The following is a 25549-nucleotide window of genomic DNA, read 5'->3' on the forward strand; positions in this document are numbered from 1 at the left end:
TTAAATTTATATTTATTTATTTATTTGAAAGCAACAGAGTGAAAGAAAGAGAGAGAATGGGCACGCCAGGGCCTCCAGCCACTGCAAACAAACTCCAGACGTGTGTGCTCCCTTGTGCATCTGGCTAACGTGGGTCCTGGGGAATTAAGCCGTGAACCAGGGTTCTCAGGCTTCACAGGCAAGCACTTAACCACTAAGCTATCTCTCCAGCCCTGCATGTTTTTTTATTATAAAAACTCTTGAGTGCAAAAAACATCAAAGGAAAACCAGGAGTGATGGCACATGCTTTCAATCCCAGCACTCGGAAGGCTGAGGTAGAAGGATTGCTATGAGTTTGAGGCCAGCCTGGGCTAATGAGTGAGTTAGTCCTAGGTCAGCCTGGGCTAGAGTGAGAACCTGCTTAAATCAACAAACCAGGCAATGATCCCTTCCCAGAGAAGGTGGAGACTTGCCAGTGCTGCTCTTCTTCAGTGTGCTAACTGAAGAAAATCCTCTTCCAAGTTTACCCACCCTGAAAAAATATGCTGTGGTATTTCATTTCTACTACTAGTCACATGTTTTACCCTGGAAATAGAATGTTTTAAGCTCAGATTTACCTGTAGAACCAAATGCCTGTGTCTGCCATCTTCTAGATGTAAGTCACCTCTATCCAAGTGCGACCTAAACAATGACAGGTACTCGTTCTGACGACTGATGTCTGTGGCTAATATCAAAGCACCTATCTGAGTCTCCATTTGTTGCCTGGAATCAGAGGAATTCAGAGAAGAAATATAAGATGATCAATTAAATAATTAGTGACTCTAACATACCCCCAACAATATTCAGACAGGTTTACAGATGCCTTAGATATTTTAACTGCTATTTGCCTTAAGATTTATTTTATTCTTTTCAGGGGTGACCTCAGTTTTATTGATGGTGACTTCACCACAGTGTCAACGATTTCAAAACAAGTGTTTCTTTTTCTTTTCTTTTCTTTCTTTCTTTCTTTATTTTTTTTGAGGTAGGATCTCACTCTAGCCCAGGCTGACTTGGAATTCACTATGGAGTCTCAGGGTGGCCACGAACTCATGGCAATCCTCCTACCTCTGCCTCCCGAGTGCTGGGATTAAAGGCGTGCGCCACCACGCCCGGCTATTTTTTTATTTTTGTCTTTCAAGGTAGGGTCTCACTCTAGCTCAGGCTGACCTGGAATTCAGTATGTAGTCTCAGGGTGGCCTCAAACTCATGGTAATCCTCCAACTCTGCCTCCCAAGTGCTGTTATTAAAGGCATTCACCACCACGCCGAGCTTCAAAACAAGTGTTTCTTAAAACAAATACCAGACTAGAGAGATGGCTTAGAGGTTAAATGCTTGCCTGTGCTGTGAAGCCTAAGGATCGTGGTTCAAGGCTTGATTCCACAGGACCCACATAAGCCAAATGCACAAGGTGGCCCATGCATCGAGAGTTCATGTGCAGTGGCTGGAGGCCCTGGTGCGCCCATTCTCTATCTATCTGCCTCTTTTTCTCTCTGTCTGTCATTCTCAAATAAATAAATAAATAAAAATAAACAAAAAGGAATAGCTATATTAAAAAAACAATTACCCTTATGAAATGCACATAAAATGTAAATGCTAATTTTTTTTAAATTTTTATTAGCATTTTCCATGATTATAAAAAAAAATCCCATGGTAATTCCCTCTCTCCCCACCCCCCACACTTTCCCCTTTAAAATTCCATTCTCTATCATATTACCTCCCCATCACAATCATTGTACTTACATATATACAATATCAACCTATTAAGTACCCTCCTCCCTTCCTTTCTCTTCCCTAAATGCTAATTTTTAATATCCCTTCCTATGCTATGCAGCCCACCACTGTTTCAATTCAGTCATGGAATATTTAAATGTTCTATACTAGAATCTCATGTAATTCAGCTCAAATGTACTTTAAAATTGTACCTATTTATAATTACTGGTTTTTAAACAATTTAAATAATTTATTTATTTGAGAGTGAGAGAGAGAGAGAGAGAGGAAGAGGCAGATAGAGAGAATGGGCACACCAGGGCCTCCAGCCGCTGCAAATGAACTCCAGATGCATGCGCCCCCTTGTCATCTGGCTAACGTGGGTCCTGGGGAATGGACCCTCGAACCAGGGTCCTTAGGCTTCACAGGCAAGTGCTTAACCGCTAAGCCATCTCTCCAGCCCATTTATAATTAATCTTACCATACTTATGCAGTTATGTAACACATATCATAAACATCCATATTATATGAGATAGGACCTCAGAGAAACCATCAAGCTGTGGATAATTGCTTTTTGGTTTGAAAATCAAATTTATTCCTCTAAAAGGGCCTGGAAATGTGGGAATCACTACAGTTCTCTCAGTCGACTCTTGTTCTAATTTTCAGAGTAGAAAGTTTTACATAGTCCCATATGATAGTTTGGTAAATGTGTGCTATTAAAATTTTAAAAAATGCCATAATGAATGTTTTAGATTACTATTTAATGATCATTTAATGTTTCTAAATTTTTATTTTATTTTATTTTTTTTTGTTTTTTCGAGGTAGGGTCTCACTTTGGTTCAGGCTGACCTGGAATTAACTACGTAGTCTCAGGGTGGCCTGAAACTCACGGTGATCCTCCTACCTTTGCCTTCCGAGTGCTAGGATTAAAGGCGTGTGCCACTATGCCTGGCTATAATTTATTTTATTTTTAAATTTACTTTTTTTGTTGTTTTGTTTTTAGAGGTAGGGTCTTACTCCAGGCTGACCTGGAATTCACTATGGAGTCTCATGGTGGCTTCAAAGTCACGGCAATCCTCCTACCACTGCCCCCTAAGTGCTGGGATTAAAGGCGTGCACCACCACGCCTGGCTAAATTTACTTTTAATTTTTATTTATTTATTTATTTATTTATTGTTGTGTTATTTTTATTTATTTATTTGAGGGTGACAGAGGGAGAGACAGAAAGAGGCAAATAGAGGGAGGGAGAGAGAATGAGTGTGCCAGGGCCTCTAGCCACTGCAAACGATACATGTGCGCTCCCTTGTGCATCTGGCTAATGTGCGTCCTGGGGAGTCAAACCTCGATTCAGGGTCCTTAGGCATCACAGTCAAGCGCTTAACCGCTAAGCCATCTCTCCAGCCCACATTTACTTTTTAATTGACAACTTCCATAATTATAGACAATAACCCATGGTAATTTCCTCTCTACCCCTAAAATAATTTTTTTTTAAATGAAAGGGTCTTATGTAGTAGACCACACTGGCGTCAAACCCTTTATGCAGCCAAGGATGACTTTGAACTTCAGAGTTATTCTTTACTTCTATAATTGTAAACAATATCACATGGTAATTCCCTCCCTCCCCCCACTTTCCCCTTTGAAACTCTACTCTCCATCATCTCTCTTCCCCCTCTCAATCAGTCTCTCTTTTATTTTGATGTCATCATCTTTTCCTCCTATTATGATGGTCTTGTGTAGGTAGTGTCATGGAAAGTTGAGTTTCTTAGAGGTAACAATTAGAAGGATCCTGCTTTTTAACCCAGTCTGCAAACCCACGTCTTTTTTAAATTTAATTTTTATTTATTTATTTATTTATTTTAAGTTTTTATTCTGCAAGTACAGGCAGTTGGTACCATTATTAGGCTCATCCATGACCTTCTTCCCCTCCCCATTGGCCCTCCTTGTTGAGGTATATGGGTTGTGCATTGTGGGGTTAGCCCACAGTTATCGGTACGATAAATGTCTCTGTATATCATGACCCAACATGTGGCTCTGACATTCTTTAATTTTATTTAGTCGTTTTTTCATTTTTGACACTTTCAAATGTATACAATATATTTTGACTGTATTTCCCCCCAATTATCCTTTTGTGTCCCCCTTTCTCTTCCAGTAGAACCCTTCTTCCCATTAGTCCCTTTATTTTGTACAAAGATCAACATAATATCAGTATGCTTGAGAAAATTCCCTGGAAATTTCTTTGCTGGAAAATTCTGGGGCTGGAGGAAACTGGCTCTTTGGTCCGATTCTGATGAACAGATACTACTGGATTCAACAACTGCCTGCTTACAATTTAATAAAGTTCAGATTCGACTATGGTTTTGAGTCAAATTCAAAAATCAATTATCTGTATTAGCATATCCAAAATCTCTGGAAGGTAAATGGTAATGTGTTAATAAAAATAGAAATGAAATTATATTATTTTAGAAACTGTCTCACGCCGGGATGGTGGCACACGCCTTTAATCCCAGCACTTGGGAAGAAGAGTTAGGAAGACTGTCATGAGTTCGAGGCCACCCTGAGACTACATAGTGAATTACAAGTCAGTCTGGGCTAGAGTGAAACCCTACCTTGAAAAACAAAATAAATAAGGGAAAACAAAACAACAAAAAACTCTCACATCAAATAAAGAAAAATGCACTTTAAAAAACTGATGCTTTTTAATGAGCCACGGAAAGCTTATTGTTGTAGCCGTCAAACAGAACAAAACAATCAGAATAGTGAATGTTTAAAACAGTTGCACACGAATAAAACATAAAAGTTATTAAAGTTTCTTATTTTCAGTTTTATTTTTACAAGTCTAAGAATGAAACAGTATTGAGCTGGGTGTGGTGGTGCATGATTTTAATCCCAGTACTTGGGAGGCAGAAATAGGAGGACCAGTGTGAGTTCAACTATATAGTGAATTCCAGGTCAGTGTGGGCTAGAGCCAAATCCTACCTCAAAACAACAACAACAAAAAAAAGCCCCTGACGTTACATAGTGAATTCCAGGTCAGCCTGAGCTAGAGTGAGACCCTACCTCAAAAATCCAAAAACAAACAAACAAAAAACAGAGTTAATTATCAAATGCAAAACAAGGTAAAAGGAATGTAGCAAACATTTAAATGTCAACAGAAAGAAAACCTCTTCCTTTATATATACATATAAAATATGGCATAGCAAATCCTATATTTGTACTATATACAAAATGATTTTATTTACCAAAAGCATTGTTATATTCCAAATGGTAATCATAAATAAAGATTAAAAAAATAAGAGTAGCCCGGTAAGGTGGCACACGCCTTTAATACCAGCACTTGGGAGGCAAAGGCAGGTGGATCACTGTGAGTTCGAGGCCACCCTGAGATTACACAGTGAATTACAAGTCAGCCTGGGCCAGAGTGAGACCCTACCTCGAAAAACCAAAAAAAAAAAAAAAGAGCAAAGCCAAGTTCTTTCCTTACAATTATATAAAATACAGTTTCTTATAAGGTGGTTTTAAGTTATGAGAGGAAAAAAAATTATGTATATAAATTATAATATTTTATATTTTACATGTGTGGTGGTTTGCTTGAGGTGTGCCATAAACTTATGTGTTCTGAATGCTATGTTCCCAGCTGGTGGCAATTGGGGAACTGGAGTTTCCTGGAGGTGATGTATTGTTGGGGGTGGGCTTGTGGGTATTAAAGCCAGCTTCCCCTTGACAGTGTTTGGCACACTCTCCTGCTGCTGTTGTCCACCTTATGTTGGCAAGGAGGTTATGTCCACCCTCTGCTCATGCCATTGTTTCTCCTGCAATCACGGAGCTTTCCCTCAAATCTATGAGCCAAAATAAGCCCTTTCCTCCCACAAGCTACTCTTGGTCGGGTGTTTTCTGCCAGCAACACAAAGGTGAATGCAACAACATCTCACTGGTTTCCTTAACTGGGATGGTTCACATCCATTTATACAATTTCCTGAAGTGCATCTTTGTACATGACTTGATTTTTCTCTCTAACTGCTTTCTTCTTTGGTTCTTTTGTTTTCTTGTTTGATTCCTTGGAGTATAGATAAAATCATTTTTTTTTAAATCCTTGACAGGCATTTCATCTAAAACAGTCCCACTGGGGGTCATTTCTGATGGATTTATAATTTTTGGTGTATTACCTTGATTTTTTGTGTTTCTTGTAGAGATTTTTGCATCTTGAGTTAATTTGGTTTGTTTGTTTGTTTTTATTTATTCGAGAGCAACAGACAGAGTGAGAAAGAGGCAGAGAGAGAGAAAGAACGAATGGGTGTGCCAGGGCCTCCAGCCACTGCAAATGAACTCGACACATGCGCCACCTTGTACATCTGGCTAGCGTGGGCCTGGGGAATTGAGCCTCGAACTGGGGTCCTTAGGCTTCACAGGCAAGCGCTTAATCACTAATCTATCTCTCTAGCCCTTGAGTTAATTTGATGCTTGGGTTTTTTAAATATCTGCAGTCTTCTTAACCGTGTAAATCCTACTTTATATATCTTCAGAGCAGGAGTTTAAGGTGCCAGGTATAGCTCTTATACTCCAAGAGAAACAGCATAAGTGACCATAAGTGTTGAGTTTGCGGTGAAGCAAGTTACTGGCAAATTCTAAAATTCCATTGAATATTATACAATTCAATTAAAACCAGCACAGAGTAGTTATACAAAAGTGGGGATTAAAACAGATAATTTCATAAAGCCAAAGTCCCTAAGGTTATGTGTTGCTCTACATCCTTAATTCTGTCAACTAGAAACCGAGATTTCTAGTCTGAAATGGGTTCTAAGTCAGCCTTGGTCCAGTCAGACCTTGCCCCCAATAATGGCAGAAGAAAAAGACAAAGGCCCTAAAAATCAGGAAATGTCAAAGGCAACAATAGTCAACACCAAAATACAGCTTATTTGAGAAGGGTAAAGCCAACTAATATATCATTGAAAGGTAATACATAACCTTTTCTGACATGGAAAGAGAGATTAGCACTTCCAGTGCAGGCCTATGTATCTGACTTTGTGTAAGTAGGCCCTGTTACCTTTTGGGATGGCTTCCAAGCTCACCAACATGGACTGCCCACCTTTCTCTCTCTCTGTTGCGCTGTATGTTCTGTTAGGAGGTTTGGTCTCTAGATCTGGTGTTCTGATCAGCTGTGCTGGATGCCAGGTGGCCAGGGGTGAATGAGTTCTCCAGAGGTTCACGGCCCTGATGGTTGGGGTTGGGAGGCTGTGCAGGGTGCCTGGAGTTATACCTGAGCTGCTCTGCTAGTCCTGCTGTCTCCCCTTCAGGTTTCTTGACATTGCAAGGAGGCTGATGTGAGTGGAAATCCCTTCATCTGGTTTCTGCTTCTGCAGCTCTGCACCAGCTGGCTGCGTGGGTGGCTGGCTGGCTGGCTGGGGGATGCAGACTGGGGCTTCTGGTTCCTTGAGGGATTCTGGCTGGCTTCCTCCTTTTTGGAAGATCTTGGTCTTCCCTGCTTCTTTGCTGTGGTTGATAATAACTTATACATCTTCACTTTTTGGTAGGAGAGTATATTTTGCTGTGTTCCTACTTATTTCCCTCCCTAGGCCGCTTTGGTGTGGCTACTGTGCCACCATCTTACCCAGAAGTCCTGAAGTGCATCTTCTACCAGCACAGTGTCCGTGCAACTTATGGCAAGACTGTGAATGCTCTTGGCTACCATCAGCATGCTGTTTTTATTTACATGAATACTATTTATTTAAGCAACCAACGTGGCCTGCTTAACATTAAATTTATTGTCTCCTAAACTGTTATTTTCCATTGTTCTTTTCGTTCATTATTATGCTTTATAGCTATAAAAGTGACTAAGTTTCTGGGACTTGTTTACATTTTTATTGATTTTAAAAACTTCCTGAGAAGGACACTGAGGCAGAAAACAGAGACATAGAAAGACACACATACACAGAAAAAGAGAGAGAGAATAAGAGAGTATGTGTGTGTGTGTGGGGGGGTAGAAGACTGAGATTGACACTGGGTGTCTTCCTCAATTGGTCTTCTTATTTTTTAAATTTACTTTTTATTAATTATTATTTATTTATTTATTTTAGAGAGGGAGGCACATAGAGAAAGAATGGGTGTGCAGGGCCTCCTCTCTAGCCACTGTAAATGAACTCCAGACACATACACCACCTTCTGCATCTGGGTTATGTGGGTACTGGGGAATCGAACCTGGGTCCTTTGGTTTTTGCAGGCAAGCACCTTAACAGCCCATCTTCATCTTATTTTTAAGACAGGGCCTGTCTCTGAATCTGGTACTCACCGACTTAGATAGACCAACTAGTTAGCAAGTCCTAGGGATCCTCTCATTTCTACCTCCCTAGCACTGGGATTATGGGTGTGAGTGCACCTCCGTGCCTGGTTTTAATGTGGGTGCTAGGGATCTGAACTCACTTCCCTATGCTTACATGGCAAGAACTTTACTGATTAATCCTTCTACTCAGTCCCATGGGACAGACTCTACTAAATCTACTCATATGGAGTTTTTCCTTTCTATGTAATTTACCTTCATACCTATACTTTGAGGCTTATTTGGCTGAGTATGAAATAGAAATATTATATAATACCTATTTATAACAAATAGTGAGCTACTGTGTATTTGGTATGAAATTTCTTGGTAATCAAATTCATGGAATGTTCTAATGAAATGCTACTGACCAAATCACACAGCTTTACTAAGGTGTTTTTTGTTTGTTTGTTTGTTTTTCAAGGTAGCATCTCATTCTAGCCCAGGCTGACCTGGTACTCACTCTGCAGTTCCAGGTTGGTCTTGAATTCACAATGATCCCCCTATCTCTGTCTCCTGAGTGCTGGGATTTAAAGGCGTGTACCGCCATGCCTAGCCCACACAGCTTTAAAAAATTAACATTTTGATACGAATTTGAAAAATAAGATAATTCATACATTCACTTTAACAAAAACAGAAGAACATTAGGATGTAATAGCATAATTTTTAAACCTTTATAAATTACTTTGCCAACTTATTTCCATAGGTGATAAATGTCTTAACCCAGCCTACCTGCTTTCTAATGGCAAATGTGAGAATAAACCAGATTCTCTCAATAAGCCCACTGCAGATCTCCAGTGGTGATTTTCCAGTACTGAGGTATTCTACAAGAAAGATGTTTCTTGGTTATTTAACAATAAATCAATTTCTGAACATAAAGAATTATTTATCAGCAATTATCAATAATATTAAATGGTCACATTTTAAAAGATTTATTTACTTACTTCCAAAGAGAGAGAGAGAACGAATAAATGAGTTAATCAGAATGGGCACACTGGGGCCTCTTACTGTGCAAACAAACTAGATACATACATAACTTTTATGCATCTGGCTATCTGTAGGTACTGTGGAATTGGCTTTGCAAACAAGTGCCATAACTGCCTAAGCAATCTCTCTAGCCCTGGTTAAAGTTTTAACACTTATGGAGAATACCTTTACTACTTTCAGTTCTTTAAAACATGAAATACAGCCTATACTGAAAAATATTAAATAAAATATTAAATATCAAAAATATTAAAATTAAATTTAATATTAAATGATGAAATTTCACTAACCTTGTATAAAGTTGCCAAGTAATGGTTGGTTTTAATAAGAAAAAGTTGATTAACACCTGGGTGATCCAGATCATGAGTGGCAGCTGCAATTAAGCTCAGCAAGATATCCCAAGGAGTTACAGAACTGGCAAGCTAAGGTGTAATGAAAAAGAAATTAATCACAAACATACTTGAAATGAACTCTATAGCACCAGGTCAGTTTTCTATTAGTAACCAGTGGTGGCATTGAATCTCCTTTTCATGTTGATTTTCAGACAGACTGTTCATTAATACCATCAAGAGCCTGCCAGTACTGTCTCACAGGCACCAGGGACCTGGCAAGCTATGTATTCCTGCCCCAGTAGAGTTCACAGAGCTCACACTGACATCACTGCACTTTCAACACATGTAACTACAATGGTAACTAAAGTATGAACCATTCATTTTGAAAGCAAATGACAAATATAGGTTTATGTGTTTTTGTTACTGTGGTCATCCATTTCCAAACAGAAGACTTGGAATTCTGAAGATGTTTATTAATAAGTTGGTCATTGGACTTCAAAAATGCAAGGTTATTTTGTAGTCCTGCATCTAAGGAAGCTACTGAGTGATCATGTGAGTGAGTCTATGTCAAGTGTGTAGTAAATCCTCTCAAAATGGATGGTTATGTTAAAAACCATGTTCACAATGCAGTCATGTCAGAAAAAGGAATCTGGTAGACTAGCAGCTACTATATTACTCTTAGTAATTTTTACAGACTTATTTCTACAAAAAGCTAACCACAATTAAAACTTTATTAGCTGACTAAAAAAGAAAAATTTATTTTCTTTTTCTTCTTCAAGGTAGGGTCTTGCTCTAGTCCAGGCTGACTTGGAATTCACTATGTAGTCTCAGGCTGATCTTGAACTCACAGTGATCATCCTACCTCGGCCTTCCAAGTGCTGGGATTAAAGGTGTGTGCCACCACACCTGGCTTTAAAAATTTCAATAACATAAAAATGGTTGCCTTGAGTGTATTAGCCATTCTCATGAATTATCTTTTTTTTTTTCCCCTGAAAAATGTTTATACCTTTAGTCCTACTTCTTTCTACCTTCTTGTTCTCTTCTTCTGACTGACTTGTGTTCTACAGCACTTCACTTATACTGCTACAACTAAACTAGTCTGGGCACACTTTTATTTAGGATAACCCTATGCAAATGTTTATGATTTTGTAACCTAACAATGAAAATATTTGAAAATCTTTCACTGATATATTTACTTATAGATTATCATATAAAGCTAACATACATTGCAAGTTAAGAAGCAAAGAGGAAAACTGAAAACAAATTAAATGAGATAAAAATAAGCTTAGACACAAATATGGTTATTTCTTCTTTTTTTAATTTTTTATTTTTCAAGGTGGAGTCTTGCAGTCTAGGTTGACCTATTATTCACTCTGTAATCTCAGAGTTACCTGGAACTCATGGTGATCCTCCTACCTCAGCCTCCCTAGTGCTGGGATCAAAAGCATGCACCACCATGCCCAGCCTGGTTATTTTCTTTCTATAATAGAACAGGTTTTTCTACCCCTCTTGTTAAGTGCAACTCAATCAGAAAAAGTCGCAGTCTGGGGCTTGAATTTCTTGCGAAACTGTAAGGTATCTGAAGTGTATTAATAATTTTTGCATTACATACTGTTGATACATGGAGGAGCTAAATAAAGAGGGAGAAGATGGTAAGAAAATGATGGTTGTAAAATTTTAGTTTGCTTGTTTTAATGTAGGGTATCACTCTATCCTAGGCTGGCCTTGAACTAATGGTGATCCTCCTATCTCTGCCTCCCAAGTGCAGGGATTAAAGGTGTGTGCCACCACACTAGGTCTAAGTCCAAACACCTAACAAATTTTTTAAATTTATTTTATTGATGACGGGGGGGGGGGGGGTAGAGCATTGGCACACCAGGGCCTCTAGCCACTGCAATTGAACTCCAGAGTGCACCATCTTGTGCGCATGTGTGACCTTGTGCACCTGGCTTATGTGGGTTCTGTGAGCAAAACCTGAGTCCTTAGGCTTCACAGGCAAATGCCTTAACCACTTAAGCCACCTCTCCAGACCCCAAACATTAATTTTTTTTTTTTAAATTTAGGGCTGGAGAGATGGCATAGTGGTTAAGACACTTGCCTATGAAGCCTAAGGACACATGTTAGTCTCCCCAGAACCCATACAAGCCAGATACACATGGTGGTGCATGCATCTTTAGTTTCCAGTGGCTAGAGACCCTGGGGCACCCATTCTCAACCTCTCTCTCAAATAAATAACTAAAAAGGTACATAACATGAAATCAACAAATATTTTCATTTATTTATTTGCAGGGAGAGAGAATGGGTACACTATGGCCTCCAGCAAACTCCAGATGCATGTGCCACTGTGCATCTGGCTTTATGTGGGTACTGGAGAATTAACTCGGGTCATTAGGCTCTGTAGGCAAGTGCCTAAGCTACTGAACCATCTCTGCAGCCCCAAGCCAAACATTTTTAAAGTATTATTTATTAATTAAGAAGGTAGACTGCATTTAATGCAACTTCTCCTGTGACATAAATAAATAAGCATGGGAGTATATATGTAATGAACAAGGCATGTGAATATATGTCTAATGAACATGTCATTTATTAAGCAATATATGTAAAAGTATTATATTCTTACAATAACTAAAAAATAATGATAGAATAATATATCCTGAAAGAAAATGGAATAATCCAAAATTAGATTTATTACAAAATTAATGTATGACTACACATGACTTTATATAATCTTAGGTAAAGACTTAACAACTAAAAATAAAGCATGCATTAAAACAACCTGGCTTGCCTGCATCAGGGCCACCCCCTCCTCCTGTTCTACCCCTTCAAGTACCTGTGACAGTAAGTACAGCTCTGGGCTCCCAAACAAACAAATAAACATAAAACATGCAAAGAAGCAACTGAATTTTTTAAAGTTCTTGAAAAAAAATCATATTTAAAATAGAAAAAATAATCACAAGTCAGCAATTCTGCTATAACAGTAAGGCTGGGCATGGGGCCGCATTCCTTTAATCCCAGCACTTGGGAGGTTGAGGTAGGAGGATCGTTGTGATTTGGAGGCTAGCGTGAAATTACATAATGAATTTCAGGTCAGCCTGGGCTAGAGCAAGACTCTACCTTGAACCCCCCCCCCAAAAAAAAAAGAAAAATAAATAAATAAATAAAACCTTAGCAGGGTGCAGCAACACATGCCTTTAATCCCAGCACTTGGGAGGTCAAAGTAGGAGCAACACTGAGTTGGAGGCCAGTTGGAGACTAGAAAATGAATTCCAAGTCAGCCTGGGCTAGAGCATGATTCTATTTTATAAAACAAGCATATACCCCTCAAACAAACCAACCAACCCCATGTGCTGCAGAGATGGCTTAATGGCTAAGGCATTAGCCTGCAAAGCCTAATGACCGAAGTTCGATACTCTAGTCCCCACATAAAGCCAGATGCACAAAATGGTGCATGCATCTGGAATTCATTTGGAGCAGCTGGAGGCCATGGCTTGCCCATTCTCTTTATCTCTGTCTCTTTTCTACCTCTCTCTCTGATTGCAAATAAATAAATTCTAAAAAGTATTGCTGGGCGTGGTGGCACAGGCCTTTAATCCCAGCACTGGGGAGGCAGAGGTAGGAGGATTGCCGTGAGCTTGAGGCCACCCTGAGACTACATAGTGAATTCCACCTGAGCTACAGTGAAACCCTATATCAAAAAAAAAAAAAAAAACAAAGTATTGAAAACAAACAAAAAAGAAACCTGTCTGAATGAGAAATTTCCCCCACTGCTTCATGTGTCTGTGATTCAATCTCATACTCAGTCCCCAGCTAGTGGCACCTTTGGGAGGTGGAGCCTTGCAGGAGGTGGTGTGTCACTGGGGGTTTATTAGTCCAGCACACTGGGAGTTTGCTCGTTAGTTCAATATTGCTGCTACCTTCCCAGCTAATGTCACAAAAACGTGATGGCAAGCCTCTGCTCTTCCTCACTTTCCCTGCCATGATGAAACTTCCTTTTAAGACTATAAGCCACAATAAACTCTTTCCTCCTATCATGTGCTGGTGTTTTGTCCCAGCAATGAGAAAGTAACTGCTACACTTTCACTAGAAAGACAATTCTGTCTTATACAAATACAAGCAACTCAGTGATTTTTAACACAACCTTTTAGATTGTACATATGCATGTAGCCCATGGGTTCTCCATCCTTCTGCCTCAGCCTCCTATGTACTTATGCCATGAACCACACCTGCACATGACTTTCAGAAAGACAATTTTTTTCCTTTCAAAAAAAATAATTGAAAGCCAGGAGTGGTGGCACTCGCCTTTAATCCCAACATTTGGAAGGCAGAGGTAGGAGGATCGCTGTGAGTTCACCCTGAAACTACATACTGAATTCCAGGTCAGCCTGGGTTAGAGTGAAACCCTACCTTGAAAAACCAAAAAAAAAACAAAACAAACAAACAAAAAAAACCCAAAAACAAAACTTGAAGATTTATTTTAAGAAAGAATCTAAGTAAAAGGAGAAAGGTGAAGCTAAGGAGCTAGGAGCAGGTTGCCCGACACATATTCTTTGTAGTCCGTTATTATGTCTACTGATACCTGGTGAGGATTCTGAAAAAGAAACTGAAAATCATTCAATACATATGAAAGTCAGATAAATTTATACTCGGGGTCTTTTTTCAATAAAATAAAAAGCTATTAAGAGATGAATTTTCCTTTGTTCACAAACACCACCTCAATTTTCTAGCTGCTATACTTACAGCCATATCTATAAATGAAATTCAACTTGATCTCATCCTTATGCAAGAAGCTTCTGATCTTGAGGCAAGCAATTAAAAAAAAAACCAACTGCCAGACATGGTAGTACACACCTTTAATCCCAGCAGTTGAGAGGCTGGGTAGGAGGATCACTTTGAGTTCGAGGCCAGCCTGAGACTAATTCCAGGTCAGCCTGGGCTACAGAGAGACCCTACAACAAAAAAAACCAAAACTATGTCGAACATTTTTCTTGTGATTCTCACTTAAAGTAAATGTCAACACTTACTTTGGGTTCCTTTAGGTAACAGTGCATGGCCTGAGTAACGTCTGCAGCATGGACTGCATTGTGGTAAGGATTCTGACTGTGGTAATCTTCTTGAATCAGAACTAAATCAAAGAAAGAAAAACCCCAATTTTACTATGAATGGGTGATATATATGGTAATTATGAATGACCCATTTGTATTTTCCAGGTAGCCATTAGCTAAAACTGCCCAAAATCAGAGATAATTATCTCACAATTCACATGTAGTAGGACATTTTGAGAAATGTGTTACCAGGTGTTTCATCTCTCAGATAACATCAGAGTGTGTGCACAAACTCAGATGGCTATAATGAACCACTTATATATGCACTCTGTCACTGACCAAATGCTATGTGGTGTGTGACCATAAATGTGTTTTAAGCCACTTATTTTGAATGGCTTCTTACAGAGCAAAAGCTGATTGATAAGTCTGATACGAAATTAAACAAGTTCTTGTACAAATCTTGCTATTGTTAAATGGATTAGAATCACTTACCTAAAAATCGACGAAGTTTCATCATATCTAAATGGAAGTACTCAATTAATCCATGAAGACTAAATAAATGAAAGGTTAAGCTTAATAGACTATTTCCTAAAAAGAAAGAGGAGATATCACATTAGTAGAAGATATGGAGTAACGTGATTACACTGTGCTATTAAATAGGTTGAATATTAAACATGGAAGGATAGTATTAATTAACACTTTTGCTCTACCTAAAGTCTGTATCTTATTATTTTATATTATTTTTTCAAGGTAGGGTCTTACTCTAGCTCAGGCTGTCCTTGAATTTACAGTGACCTTCCTACTTCTGCCTCCAGAGTGCTGGGATTAAAGGCATGTGCCACCACACCCAGCTATCTTATTATTTTAAATGTTAATATCTTTGTTCCATTTTAAGAAAAAAAATTGCTGTTTCAGTTTACCACGAAAGATGGAAAGATATTTTTCAAAAATTTTGGATTAATTTTCAAAGGCACCAAAATAATTATAATAAATTATAGTCAAATGCAGGGAAGTGGACCCCAGATTTTCAGGTAGAGTCTCAGTCTTGCCCAGGCTAACCTGGAATTCACTCTGTAAACCTGGGCTGCCCTCAAACTCAGAATGATCCTCCTACCTCCTGAGCACTGGGATTAAAGGTGTGTGCCATCACTCCAAGCTAGCTGTGCTTAGTCTGACAGGAAGAACTTCAAGGGACCCATGACCTTCTGAAGATCTCCAGAATCAAGACTCTGCGCTCAGGTTCTGCCTTGCACATCAGCAGAAAGTCTGAGAGCTATGGGGACAGTCAGCAGCACAAAAGTGGACAACTCTTATCACTACAGAATCATGCTCAGCACTGTCTAGCAGTCTGTTTAGCTATGGGAGTGGTTCCTTCACTTTTTAAAATGCCAGTTTCCAAGACTTAGCCACTCTTTCTCAAACTTTTTAACATGCTTATTTCTTATTCCCTCATTTTCACAGCTTCCTTTAACAGCTCATCCATCCAATACCTCCTCAAAGACCTTCCTTGTCCCATCAGACAGATACCTTTACCCTCATGCAAATCAGTCCATCTGCCTGCCTGTCTCTTTCTGTATTATGCCAAGAAGTATGAACATTCAGACATTTTCCATGTTTCTCTGTCTTTCAAACAAGAATGACGACCTCTTTGGCATCCTTATTTCACTCATTCCTCCCAGTCATGTTTGAAAGACTTGCTACCTGCCATCAGTACTGCGTTGATCATCCTTGTTGTCTACTTCCTCAGCACTGACAATTAGAGCCCCCTCAAGTACAGGAATCATGATTTTTAAAAAACCCTCTTATTTAAATTTAACTTATTATTCTAAATGTATGTGTCCATGAGTACAGATATGTGTGTGCAAAGCATGCAAGTAGAGGTTAGAAGACAACCTTAACTATTGGCCCTCACCTTCCACCTTTTTTTTTTATTTTTCTCTTTCTGTTGTTGTCTTACAAGGTAGGGTCTCACTCTAGCCCAGGCTGACCTGGAATTCACTATGTAGTTTCAGGGTGGTCTAGAATTCATGGTGATCCTCCTACCTCTGCTTCCCAAGTGCTCGGATTAAAGGCATGAACCACCACGCCTGGGTACCTTCCACCTTTTAAAAAAATGTTTATTTATTTATTTATTTGAGAAGGAGAGACAGATTAAAAGGGAGGGAGAAAGAAGGGAGGGAAACAGAGAGACAGAGAGGGAGAGAGAATGAGCATGCCAGGGCCTCTAGCCACTGCAAACAAATCCTGACACATGTGCCACCTTGTACATCTGGCTTACTTGGGTACTAAGGAATTGAACCTGGGTCCTTTGGCTTTGCAGGCAAATGCCTTAACCGCTAAGCCATCTCTCCAGCCCTCACTTTGTTACCCCCCCCCCCCCCCCCCGCCAAGGTAGGGTTTCACTCTAGTGCAGACTGACCTGGAATTCACTATGTAGTCTCAGGGTGGCCTCAAACTCATGGCAATTCTCCTACCTCTGTTTCCCAAGTGCTGGGATTAAAGGCATGTGCCACTATGCCTGGCTCCCCACCTTGTTTTTTTTTTTTTTTTTTTTTTTGGTTTGTCAAGGTAGGGTCTCACTCTAGCCCAGGCTGACCTGGAATTCACTATGGAGTCTCAGAGTGGCCTCGAACTCATGGTGATCCTCCTACCTCTGCCTCCCGAGTGCTGGGATTAAAGGCGTGCGCCATCACGCCCGGCTTCCCCACCTTGTTTTTGAGGCAGGGTTTCTTTTATTGTTTGCCACCGCATTAACCAGGCTAACTGGACCTCTTAGGACAGGGATTTTCCTGTTTCTAGCTGCCTTCTTACTGTATATACTTTAGGATTATAGATACAGGCACCACGTCCAGCTTTATGTGGGTTCCAGGGATCCAAACGAGTTGTTGGGCTTGCACAGCAAGTACTTTACTCATTGAGCCACCTTCTCAGCCCAGGAGTCACCATCTTTATTATGCTGACTTTTCTTTTCCATGGGTCAGCTCTCTAGGTTTATCTTCTATTTCTCAAAATGTTGTGAACTTTGTGTATAGAACACATATGCTATGTTGTTTTAACAATTAAATTGATTTGTTTTAAAGGGGTTTTATCTATTATATTTTTGTTAAAATTGGATAACAACAATAACAAATACTGATTTTAGTATTATTTTTTTGAGACAAGATTTCCCATAGCCAGGATAGCCTCAAACTCTTTATGTAGCCAACTTTGACCTTGAATTATTCATCCTCCTTATTTGCCTCCATATCCCAAGTTAGAACTACAGGCATATGCCACCATATCTAGTTTATGGGGTGCTTGTGATTTAACTCTGGGGCTCATACATTACAGGTACTCTACCAACTGAGCTATATCCCCAGCTCTCCTGATCCTAGGATTTTCTGAAGAAGGCAATATAAAAGACATTAACTAGTCTCACACCAAAACACTATAGTAGTAGTACTTTAGAAGGTAAAAGGCATTATTTATTTGAGCTCATTAACCAAAACTGCTTAAACAACTGTCAACAGGTGCCCTATAGCTAAGGAAAGAGTAAACCAGTTGGAATAACATTTTCATGAGCAGCATTATAGCTTCATATAGAAAGAAAAAAAAAATGGAGACAGTTTTAAGAAATTAAATGCTAAAAGGTACTCAAGTCTTGATAATACTCTATTGGAACAAACAAGAGTTCACTATGTAGTCTCAGGGTGGCCTTGAACACATGGTGATCCTCCTGCCTCTGCCTCCTGAGTGCTGGGATAAAAGGCATGCACCACCATGCCTAGCTAGGTTAAGTTTTAAGAATACTACAATATAGTAAAAATCCTCTTCTAGAATTCAGGCAAAGAGCATTAAGAGATACATATAATATCCCTTCTAAGAACTTTAAAACTAACATTTTAAAGTATACTACCTACTTTGAATTAAAAAAACCACATGCAATTTGTTTTCCCTTTTCAGTTTACGAAGTACCAGCAATTTCAATGCCAGTGAATAAGAATCCAAGTGAGGCACACTCTCCTGTTGCTATTTAAAAAAAAAAAAAAAAGAACGCAAGTGAACAAAATATCTCAAACAAGGCATGCTTAGCTAAACACAAAAACAGACACACAACTTTTTAAAAAATGGACATGAAAACATGTTCGTTAAAAAAAGTGGAAGTTATAAAAAATACGATTACAATAAAAATATACCAAAATATAGGCCTGCTAAGGTGTTGTGACCTTCAATGCAGCTTTCAGAAAGTGATTCTCAATGAGAGGTGGAACATAATGGGCTGCCCACTAGCTCCCATGACCCAGGTGGTTGCACAACAAGCTATATCTCGCTCTTCACCCACCACTGCACTTACATGCCTTTGAAAGGAGAACTGCTGCCTGTAGCAGACGGTAAGTGCTTTCCTTCTTGAAGAAGATAAATGTAGTGCCTGTCTTGGCATCATGCAGCCTTGCCCCATTCTCCTCCCTGCTGCTCTCTCTCAATAATATCTGAGAAACTTGTACAGTCAGAAACAAAGCACTCAACCATTAAGTAAGAAGAGAAAACTATCCACTTGGCTACCATGAACACATACCATACACAACTAATTTTAGGCTAAATAGTTTTTTAAAAACTATTTTATTTATTTGGGAGAGTGAGAGAAAGAAAGACACACACACACACACACACACACACACACACACAGAGAGAGAGAGAGAGAGAGAGAGAGAGAGAGAGAGAGAGACAGAGAGAGAGGGAGAGGGAGAGGGAGAGAGAGGGAGAATGGACCCACCAGGGCCTCTAGCCACTGTAAACAAACTCCAGGAGCATGTGCCACTGTGTGCATCTTGCTTTACATGGTAGTGGGGAATCGAACCTGGGTCCTTAGGTTTTTGCAGGCAAGTCCCATAACTGCTGAGCCATCTCACCAGCCTGAAACAGTTTTTAAATGACCTCCCAAAAAATCCAAGGCAGAGAGATAATGATGGGATGCTTTTACTAACTCTTAATGATCTGGAATTAACCTGAAGAAGAAATCATTTAATCATCTTCTCCAAAAAGCCCACTTCAAGTGAGGTTCTTCATGGGAAAGTGGAGTTAGCAGCAGAGGCTAGTGTCTGCTACTACTGACCATGGTACACAGTCAAGCTCACTTGCTTATATCCGAAGCCCAAGACTTGTAGGGTATGTACTTTTTAAAAATAAAAGCTGGAAAAGAACAACTACTCTTTCAATGAACAACAAGCATCCCAACAACTTAATAGTAGGCTATGAGCTGTAAGTTTATATAGGGCTACCCTTTGAAGGCATTACTGGTGGCATTGCTTCATCTATATTTATCTTGTGATAATAACTGAAGTAATATTTGTGTTGAGTTATGAAAGGAAAACTTCCCGTATCTACAAGAAGGTGGGCTACTTGTATTAAAAAGAGGCCTGAGGGGAGGCCAACTTGCCTTTCCAGTACATACTATCAAGATGGGGACATGGAGAGAAGCAGGAGACCCACCCACCCAAGGGCAAAACAGAGAGCCAAGGTGGCTTTGCTAATAAAAGCAAACCTTGATGTCGTCACCATTTTCCCAGGACCAGTCCACTATACTTCCTGTCAACATGGAACAGACAAGCAGAAGATTCACAGAGAGGTACTTTCTCTACAACTGGCCTACAGCTGAGAAGAAATAAATAATGCAGCAACACTAAAACCTACAGCAGCTGTCAAGACAAATAGTCTGTTTGTTCAAAATGAAATCAGAAAAAGCAGCTTACTTCAAAGTATAGCGGGGAACCTCATGTTTTATTCCATCATTTCAAACAGTCAGAATTGACTTCCACCCTGCTTTGTTTCATTAGTTATTTAGACAGAAGGGACAAAGGTGGCTAGCTGAACTACATAAGCCACCAAGATTTATGCCAAATATTTTATCTTAAACAAAAGAGATTCCAAAAGAGAACAAAGAAACATGGCATTCCAGCCCCAAACAATACTAAACTAAACTCAGTAGGAGGTGGCCAGACCAGAGCCAGCCAGGGCATCTTTTTCAAGTCGCTCTTAGACTATGGATTCACATTACATCACGGAAGGGGCTACAAACTCTTCCCCTCCCACAAGGGGGAAGCCTAGGCCAGGAGGAACGTGATCATAAAACACCATGCCTCCCCACTACACAGTGGGAAAACCTGGCAGCTACTCTACTAGAGAAGAGTGCCTCAGAAGGTAGGTAGCTAATGCACCACTCCTCTGATGCTGGCCCCTCGGGAATGCAGTAGCAGAAAGTGCCACAATCTAAGAGGAAGGTAAGAGGAGAAATCAGAAGCACAATGAGATAATAACGTACACTTTGAGTTAAAAATAGCAGCAGAAACTGCCAATCGCCCAAGCCATGATAATGGCATCTTTTGTTTACTGTGGAGAGTAAAAACAGAACCAAATTGTGAGATGATTCCTATTAGCTTTTAGAAAAGTCTCTAAAAGGGACAAAAGGACGTCCCCTCTGCCAGAGGAGGTGTGTACCATATGAATGAATGAGACCAGCAACCCACCATGCCTATATACCAGCACAAAAATCCGGCGGCTACATGAACTTGAGTAAGTCAAATTCTCCACTTACCATTTGTTAGTCTATCAAATAGAAAGATATCAAAATTCCAATTTCCAACTTTTTCCAGCATACACTGAAATGAAAACCAAATATTCCTACTGTAATTTAATTTCAGTAACATTCTCTGTCTTTTGTAGATAGCCCATAGACAGTTAATGAAAATGGAAAGTGATTTGCTTTAAGAAATATCATGAAGCATTCTCCTTTACTTATTTCATTTTTTAAAATTATTATTATTATTACCTTGGTTTTCTAAGGTAGGGTTTCACTCTAGCTCAGGCTGACCTGGAATTCACTGTGTAGTCTCAGGGTGGCCTTGAACTCACAGCAATCCTCCTACCTCTGCCTCCCGAGTGCTGGGATTAAAGGCGTGCACAATGCCCGCTTCATTTTATTTTTCTCCCTCTCTCTATATATACACACAGATATATAATATATATAAATATATCAATCTATCTATCTATATATATATATACACGTATGTATGTCTTTTTTTTTTTTAACAAGGCAGGGTCTCACTCTAGCCCAGACTCATAGCAACCCTCCTACCTTAGCCTACTGAGTGTTGGGATTAAGGTATGCACCAACACACCCAGCTATCTTTTCTACTTTTAGAGGCAGAGTCTCACTGTGCAGCCCAGTAAGAGTGGCAACTCTCTGTAATCCTCCTGCCTCATCTGGTTCCAAAAATGTCCAGGAAATAAACTCTACTTATAAAATGAAATTATTTTTCAATTAGTGAATATATTGATCAAGTCAGACCTTTTCTCAATTTATTCCCATAATGCCATGAATTTGTAAGAGTTCTGAAATAATTCAACATCACAAAAGCACAGCTCATATGTTGCATGTTGTAGAAACTAGATTTTTAAAAATCTAGTAGTACGTTACAATGGCAATTGAGTATTTACTATACACAGGTGCTATTATAAATACTTTCATCAATACTTATACTACTAAGCAGGCATTGTTTTCAATTCTCATTTATAGCTAGGGTAACAGGTAAAAAGTAGCTAATTTGACTTGCTCAGCTAGGAAGATAGAAAGCTATGGTCTTAACTCAAGAGTCTGATTTCTGGAACCCACACACCTGACACTAATAATATACCATGATTTAATCATTTGCTATCCAGTTGTTACAAAATACTCCTACCTTACAGTATATTTACTTAGAAACTTTATCCTTGAAACTATTAATAATAATTACCATATTTACTTTTAGGATGATGTGAACTTTAGATTAACAAATAAATCCCACAAAGATACTAAAAATCAAGTATTTTTATACCATGTATCATGAACTTGAACACTCTGTGTACTTTTTTAAGAAAAAGCACTTATTTTATATCCAGAAGTTCACTAAGGCATGCACTTCAGAATAAACTAACCAGGACAACGTGAGCTGAGATTTAAATTATGCACACTAAGAACAATGATCAATATTCTTACTTGAAAAAGCAGAAGCTTACAAATATTTTAAAATTTAATGAAAACATGAACAATGAACACACCCCACTGATTTCTCAAATAGAGAAGCAGTTTTTTTTTTTACTTTAATGTTAAAGAAGGTACTCTAGACTGTCTTACCGAAGTTTATAAAATCTAGCTTATAAAAATGAAACGAAAAAGCCTTAAAATATATTAAAATTATGGGTTATTAAAAAATCCTTGTTTAGTCAAAAATAAACTAATTTCACTTTAACCTTAATTAAGAAATTTCTTTTGGGCTGGAGGGATGACTTAGCGGTTAAGGCGTTTGTTTGCCTGCAAAGCCAAAGGACCTAGGTTCGATTCCCCAGGACCCACGTTAGCCAGCTGCACAGGGGCACACGTGTCTGGAGTTCGTCTGCAGTGGCTAGAGTCCTTGGCATGCCCATTCTTTCTCTCTCTCCCCCTCTTTCCTCTGTTAATAAATAAATTAAAAAAATAAAATATTTTAAAAATTCTTTTAAAAATGAATTAATCACTCATAACCACTGGCTGTAATTAAGATGCAGCTAAACCTTCATTTCTCTTTGATGCGAGAGACTATGTAAGATGTATTCAACTGGAAAGAATCTATCTGCGTGACTCAAGTCTCTTGTGTGCTCTACACCTCAGCTTCTTTGTCAACAGAACAGACATTAGGTCAGGTGCTCTTTTCTCCCTCGCTTTGGTTTTCCAGGTAGGGTCTTATTCTAGCCCAGGCTGACCTGGAATTCACTCTGTAAGCTCAGGGTGGTCTTGAACTCACAGTGATCCTCCTACCGCAGCCTCCTGAGTGCTGGGATTAAAGGTGTGTGCCACCACTCCCAGCTTTAGGTCAGGTACTCTTTAACATTCCTCTCAAACTAAGATTCTGTGTCATCTTAGTTTATCACTTGATTCACCTACTTACTACTAAATATTATAATAAATGCAAATGCTTTCACTATTTCATTTCTGAAGTTTGTTTCCCTTTGTTATACCAACTATACAGCTGCACTAAAGAAAAAAATTTTAACAATTGCTCAATTATTTTTCAAAGACAGGAAAAGAATCCCTAAATCAATATTAAATGGGGGGCGGAGCTTAAAACTTATTCAATAGCTAAAGTTTTCTTGGAAAAGTTATACAAACCTTAGCTTGTCCATTATAATCATCATCCAAAATATGTAGAGAACTGGAAACAGTGGTACCCCTGAAAAAACGGGATGACCTAAGATACCGCTGGAAACTGAGTAACCTTCTGATGTTCCTTGCAGAGACAGACACTTCAATTTCAGACTGAGCTGAAAAAAATGGAGAGAAATTCCTTACTTACTACAGTACACTTTTAGGAAAGAAGAGGTACTTTATTTTCAGTTGAAGAACCAAGAATAGAAGGGTAAATGGTCAATTTTGACAGGATCCCTTGGTGTTTATAGGTAGGGTCTTGCCCTAGCCCAGGCTGACCTGGAATTCACTATATAATCCCAGGGTGGCCTCGAACTCATGGCGAACCTCCTACCTCTGCCTCCTGAGTGTGCTGGGATTAAAGGCATGCGCCATCACGCCCGGCTTAAGTTGGGAGACTTTTTATTTTTTTTTAATTTTTTTTTGTTCATTTTTTATTTATTTATTTGAGAGCGACAGACATAGAGAGAAAGACAGATAGAGGGAGAGGGAGAGAATGGGCGCGCCAGGGCCTCCAGCCACTGCAAACGAACTCCAGACGCGTGCGCCCCCTTGTGCATCTGGCTAACGTGGGACCTGGGGAACCGAGCCTCGAACCGGGGTCCTTAGGCTTCACAGGCAAGCGCTTAATCGCTAAGCCAGCTCTCCAGCCCGGGAGACTTTTTATTACTGTTTAAATCTCACTGATTGTCATGGGCTCTGCTTACGGTGTTTATATCCTTAATTTTGGTGGGTCATATGAGTCTAGGAATTTATCCATGTCTTCAAGATTTTCCAGATTTTTGGAATATATGTACTAAACAGCTTCATGCTGCTGGGATGAACTTTCAAACCAGGCACAATTTATGGGAGAAACAGGATTTATTGAAGCTTACAGATCCAGGGGGAGTTCCATAATGGCAGAAGAAGCTGGTTCCCTTTTATAGGTCCACACAGAGAGAAATACCACCACTAGCACCAGAAGCAAACGCACACTAGGAACTACAGCACAGAACTCAGACTGCTCTCTGCATGTCTGAGGCTGGAATTCAGATCTGCCCCCAAATACACCTAAGGGCTGGAGCCTAGGAACCACCCACAGTGATACCGCCTCCAGCCAGGCAGCTGCCTGGAAATCTAATAATTTATGAGCCTGAATAAAACCGCTGAATCTATTGGGGGATAGCCATTCAAATTACCACAGAGGTACTCCTTGATTCTCTGGATTTCACCAGAATCTGTGGTGACCTCCCTCTTTTCATCTCTAATTTTATGTATTAGTATTTTCTCTTTTCTTTTCTTCTGGTTAGTTTGGCTGGAGATTTGTCAATCATTTTTACATTTTTCCAAGTATCACCACTTTGTTTCAATATTTTGTTCCTTTAGTTATCTATTTCATTAATTTCTGATCTGATCTTTATTATTTCTTGCCATCTACTGCTTCTGTTTTTGGCCTGTTCTTTTATCCAAGAAGGCTTAGAATATGCTTAAAAAATAACAAGGCAATAAAAGACACTTGCTTGCAAAGCCTGCTGGCTCAGGTTCAATTCCCAAGCCACTTAGGAAAGCCAGATACAAAAGGAAAAAATAAGTGTCTGGCATAAATCTCTTGCACTAGCAGGAAGCCCTGGTGTGCATCCCATAACAGAGTACATACAAATACATATATAAAATTTTTTATGTTTTTTTTTTTTGAGGTAGGATCTCACTCTAGCTCAGGCTGACATGGAATTCACTATGTAGTCTCAGAGTAGACTTGAACTCATGGCGATCCTCCTACCTATGCCTCCAAAGTGCTGGGATTAAAGGTGTGCACCATCACACCTAGTTACATACTATGTAGTCTCAGAGTAGACTTGAACTCATGGCGATCCTCCTACCTATGCCTCCAAAGTGCTGGGATTAAAGGTGTGCACCATCACACCTAGTTACATACATAAAAATTTTTAAAAGTTAAAAAAAAATAACACTGGGACTGGGGAAA

General features: G+C 39.3%; 1 protein-coding gene across 4 annotated transcripts in view; it reads right to left on the reverse strand.

The window, feature by feature from the left end:
* The window catches only part of Pde7a (phosphodiesterase 7A), a 120743-nt gene that overhangs the window by 7691 nt on the left and 87503 nt on the right, over window positions 1-25549 (reverse strand). For all 4 annotated transcript variants that reach the window (XM_045143331.1, XM_004653318.3, XM_004653319.2 and 1 more), the window contains 7 exons: window positions 23551-23702; window positions 20962-21025; window positions 14883-14978; window positions 14370-14470; window positions 9307-9438; window positions 8765-8856; window positions 597-741 (listed from right to left, as the gene is read on the reverse strand). In XM_045143331.1, the coding sequence (XP_044999266.1) occupies window positions 597-741; window positions 8765-8856; window positions 9307-9438; window positions 14370-14470; window positions 14883-14978; window positions 20962-21025; window positions 23551-23702 (782 nt within the window). The remainder of the gene's footprint in view (window positions 1-596; window positions 742-8764; window positions 8857-9306; window positions 9439-14369; window positions 14471-14882; window positions 14979-20961; window positions 21026-23550; window positions 23703-25549) is intronic.

Source organism: Jaculus jaculus, chromosome 2 (genome assembly GCF_020740685.1).
Source record: "Jaculus jaculus isolate mJacJac1 chromosome 2, mJacJac1.mat.Y.cur, whole genome shotgun sequence".
Lineage (NCBI taxonomy): Eukaryota > Metazoa > Chordata > Mammalia > Rodentia > Dipodidae > Jaculus > Jaculus jaculus.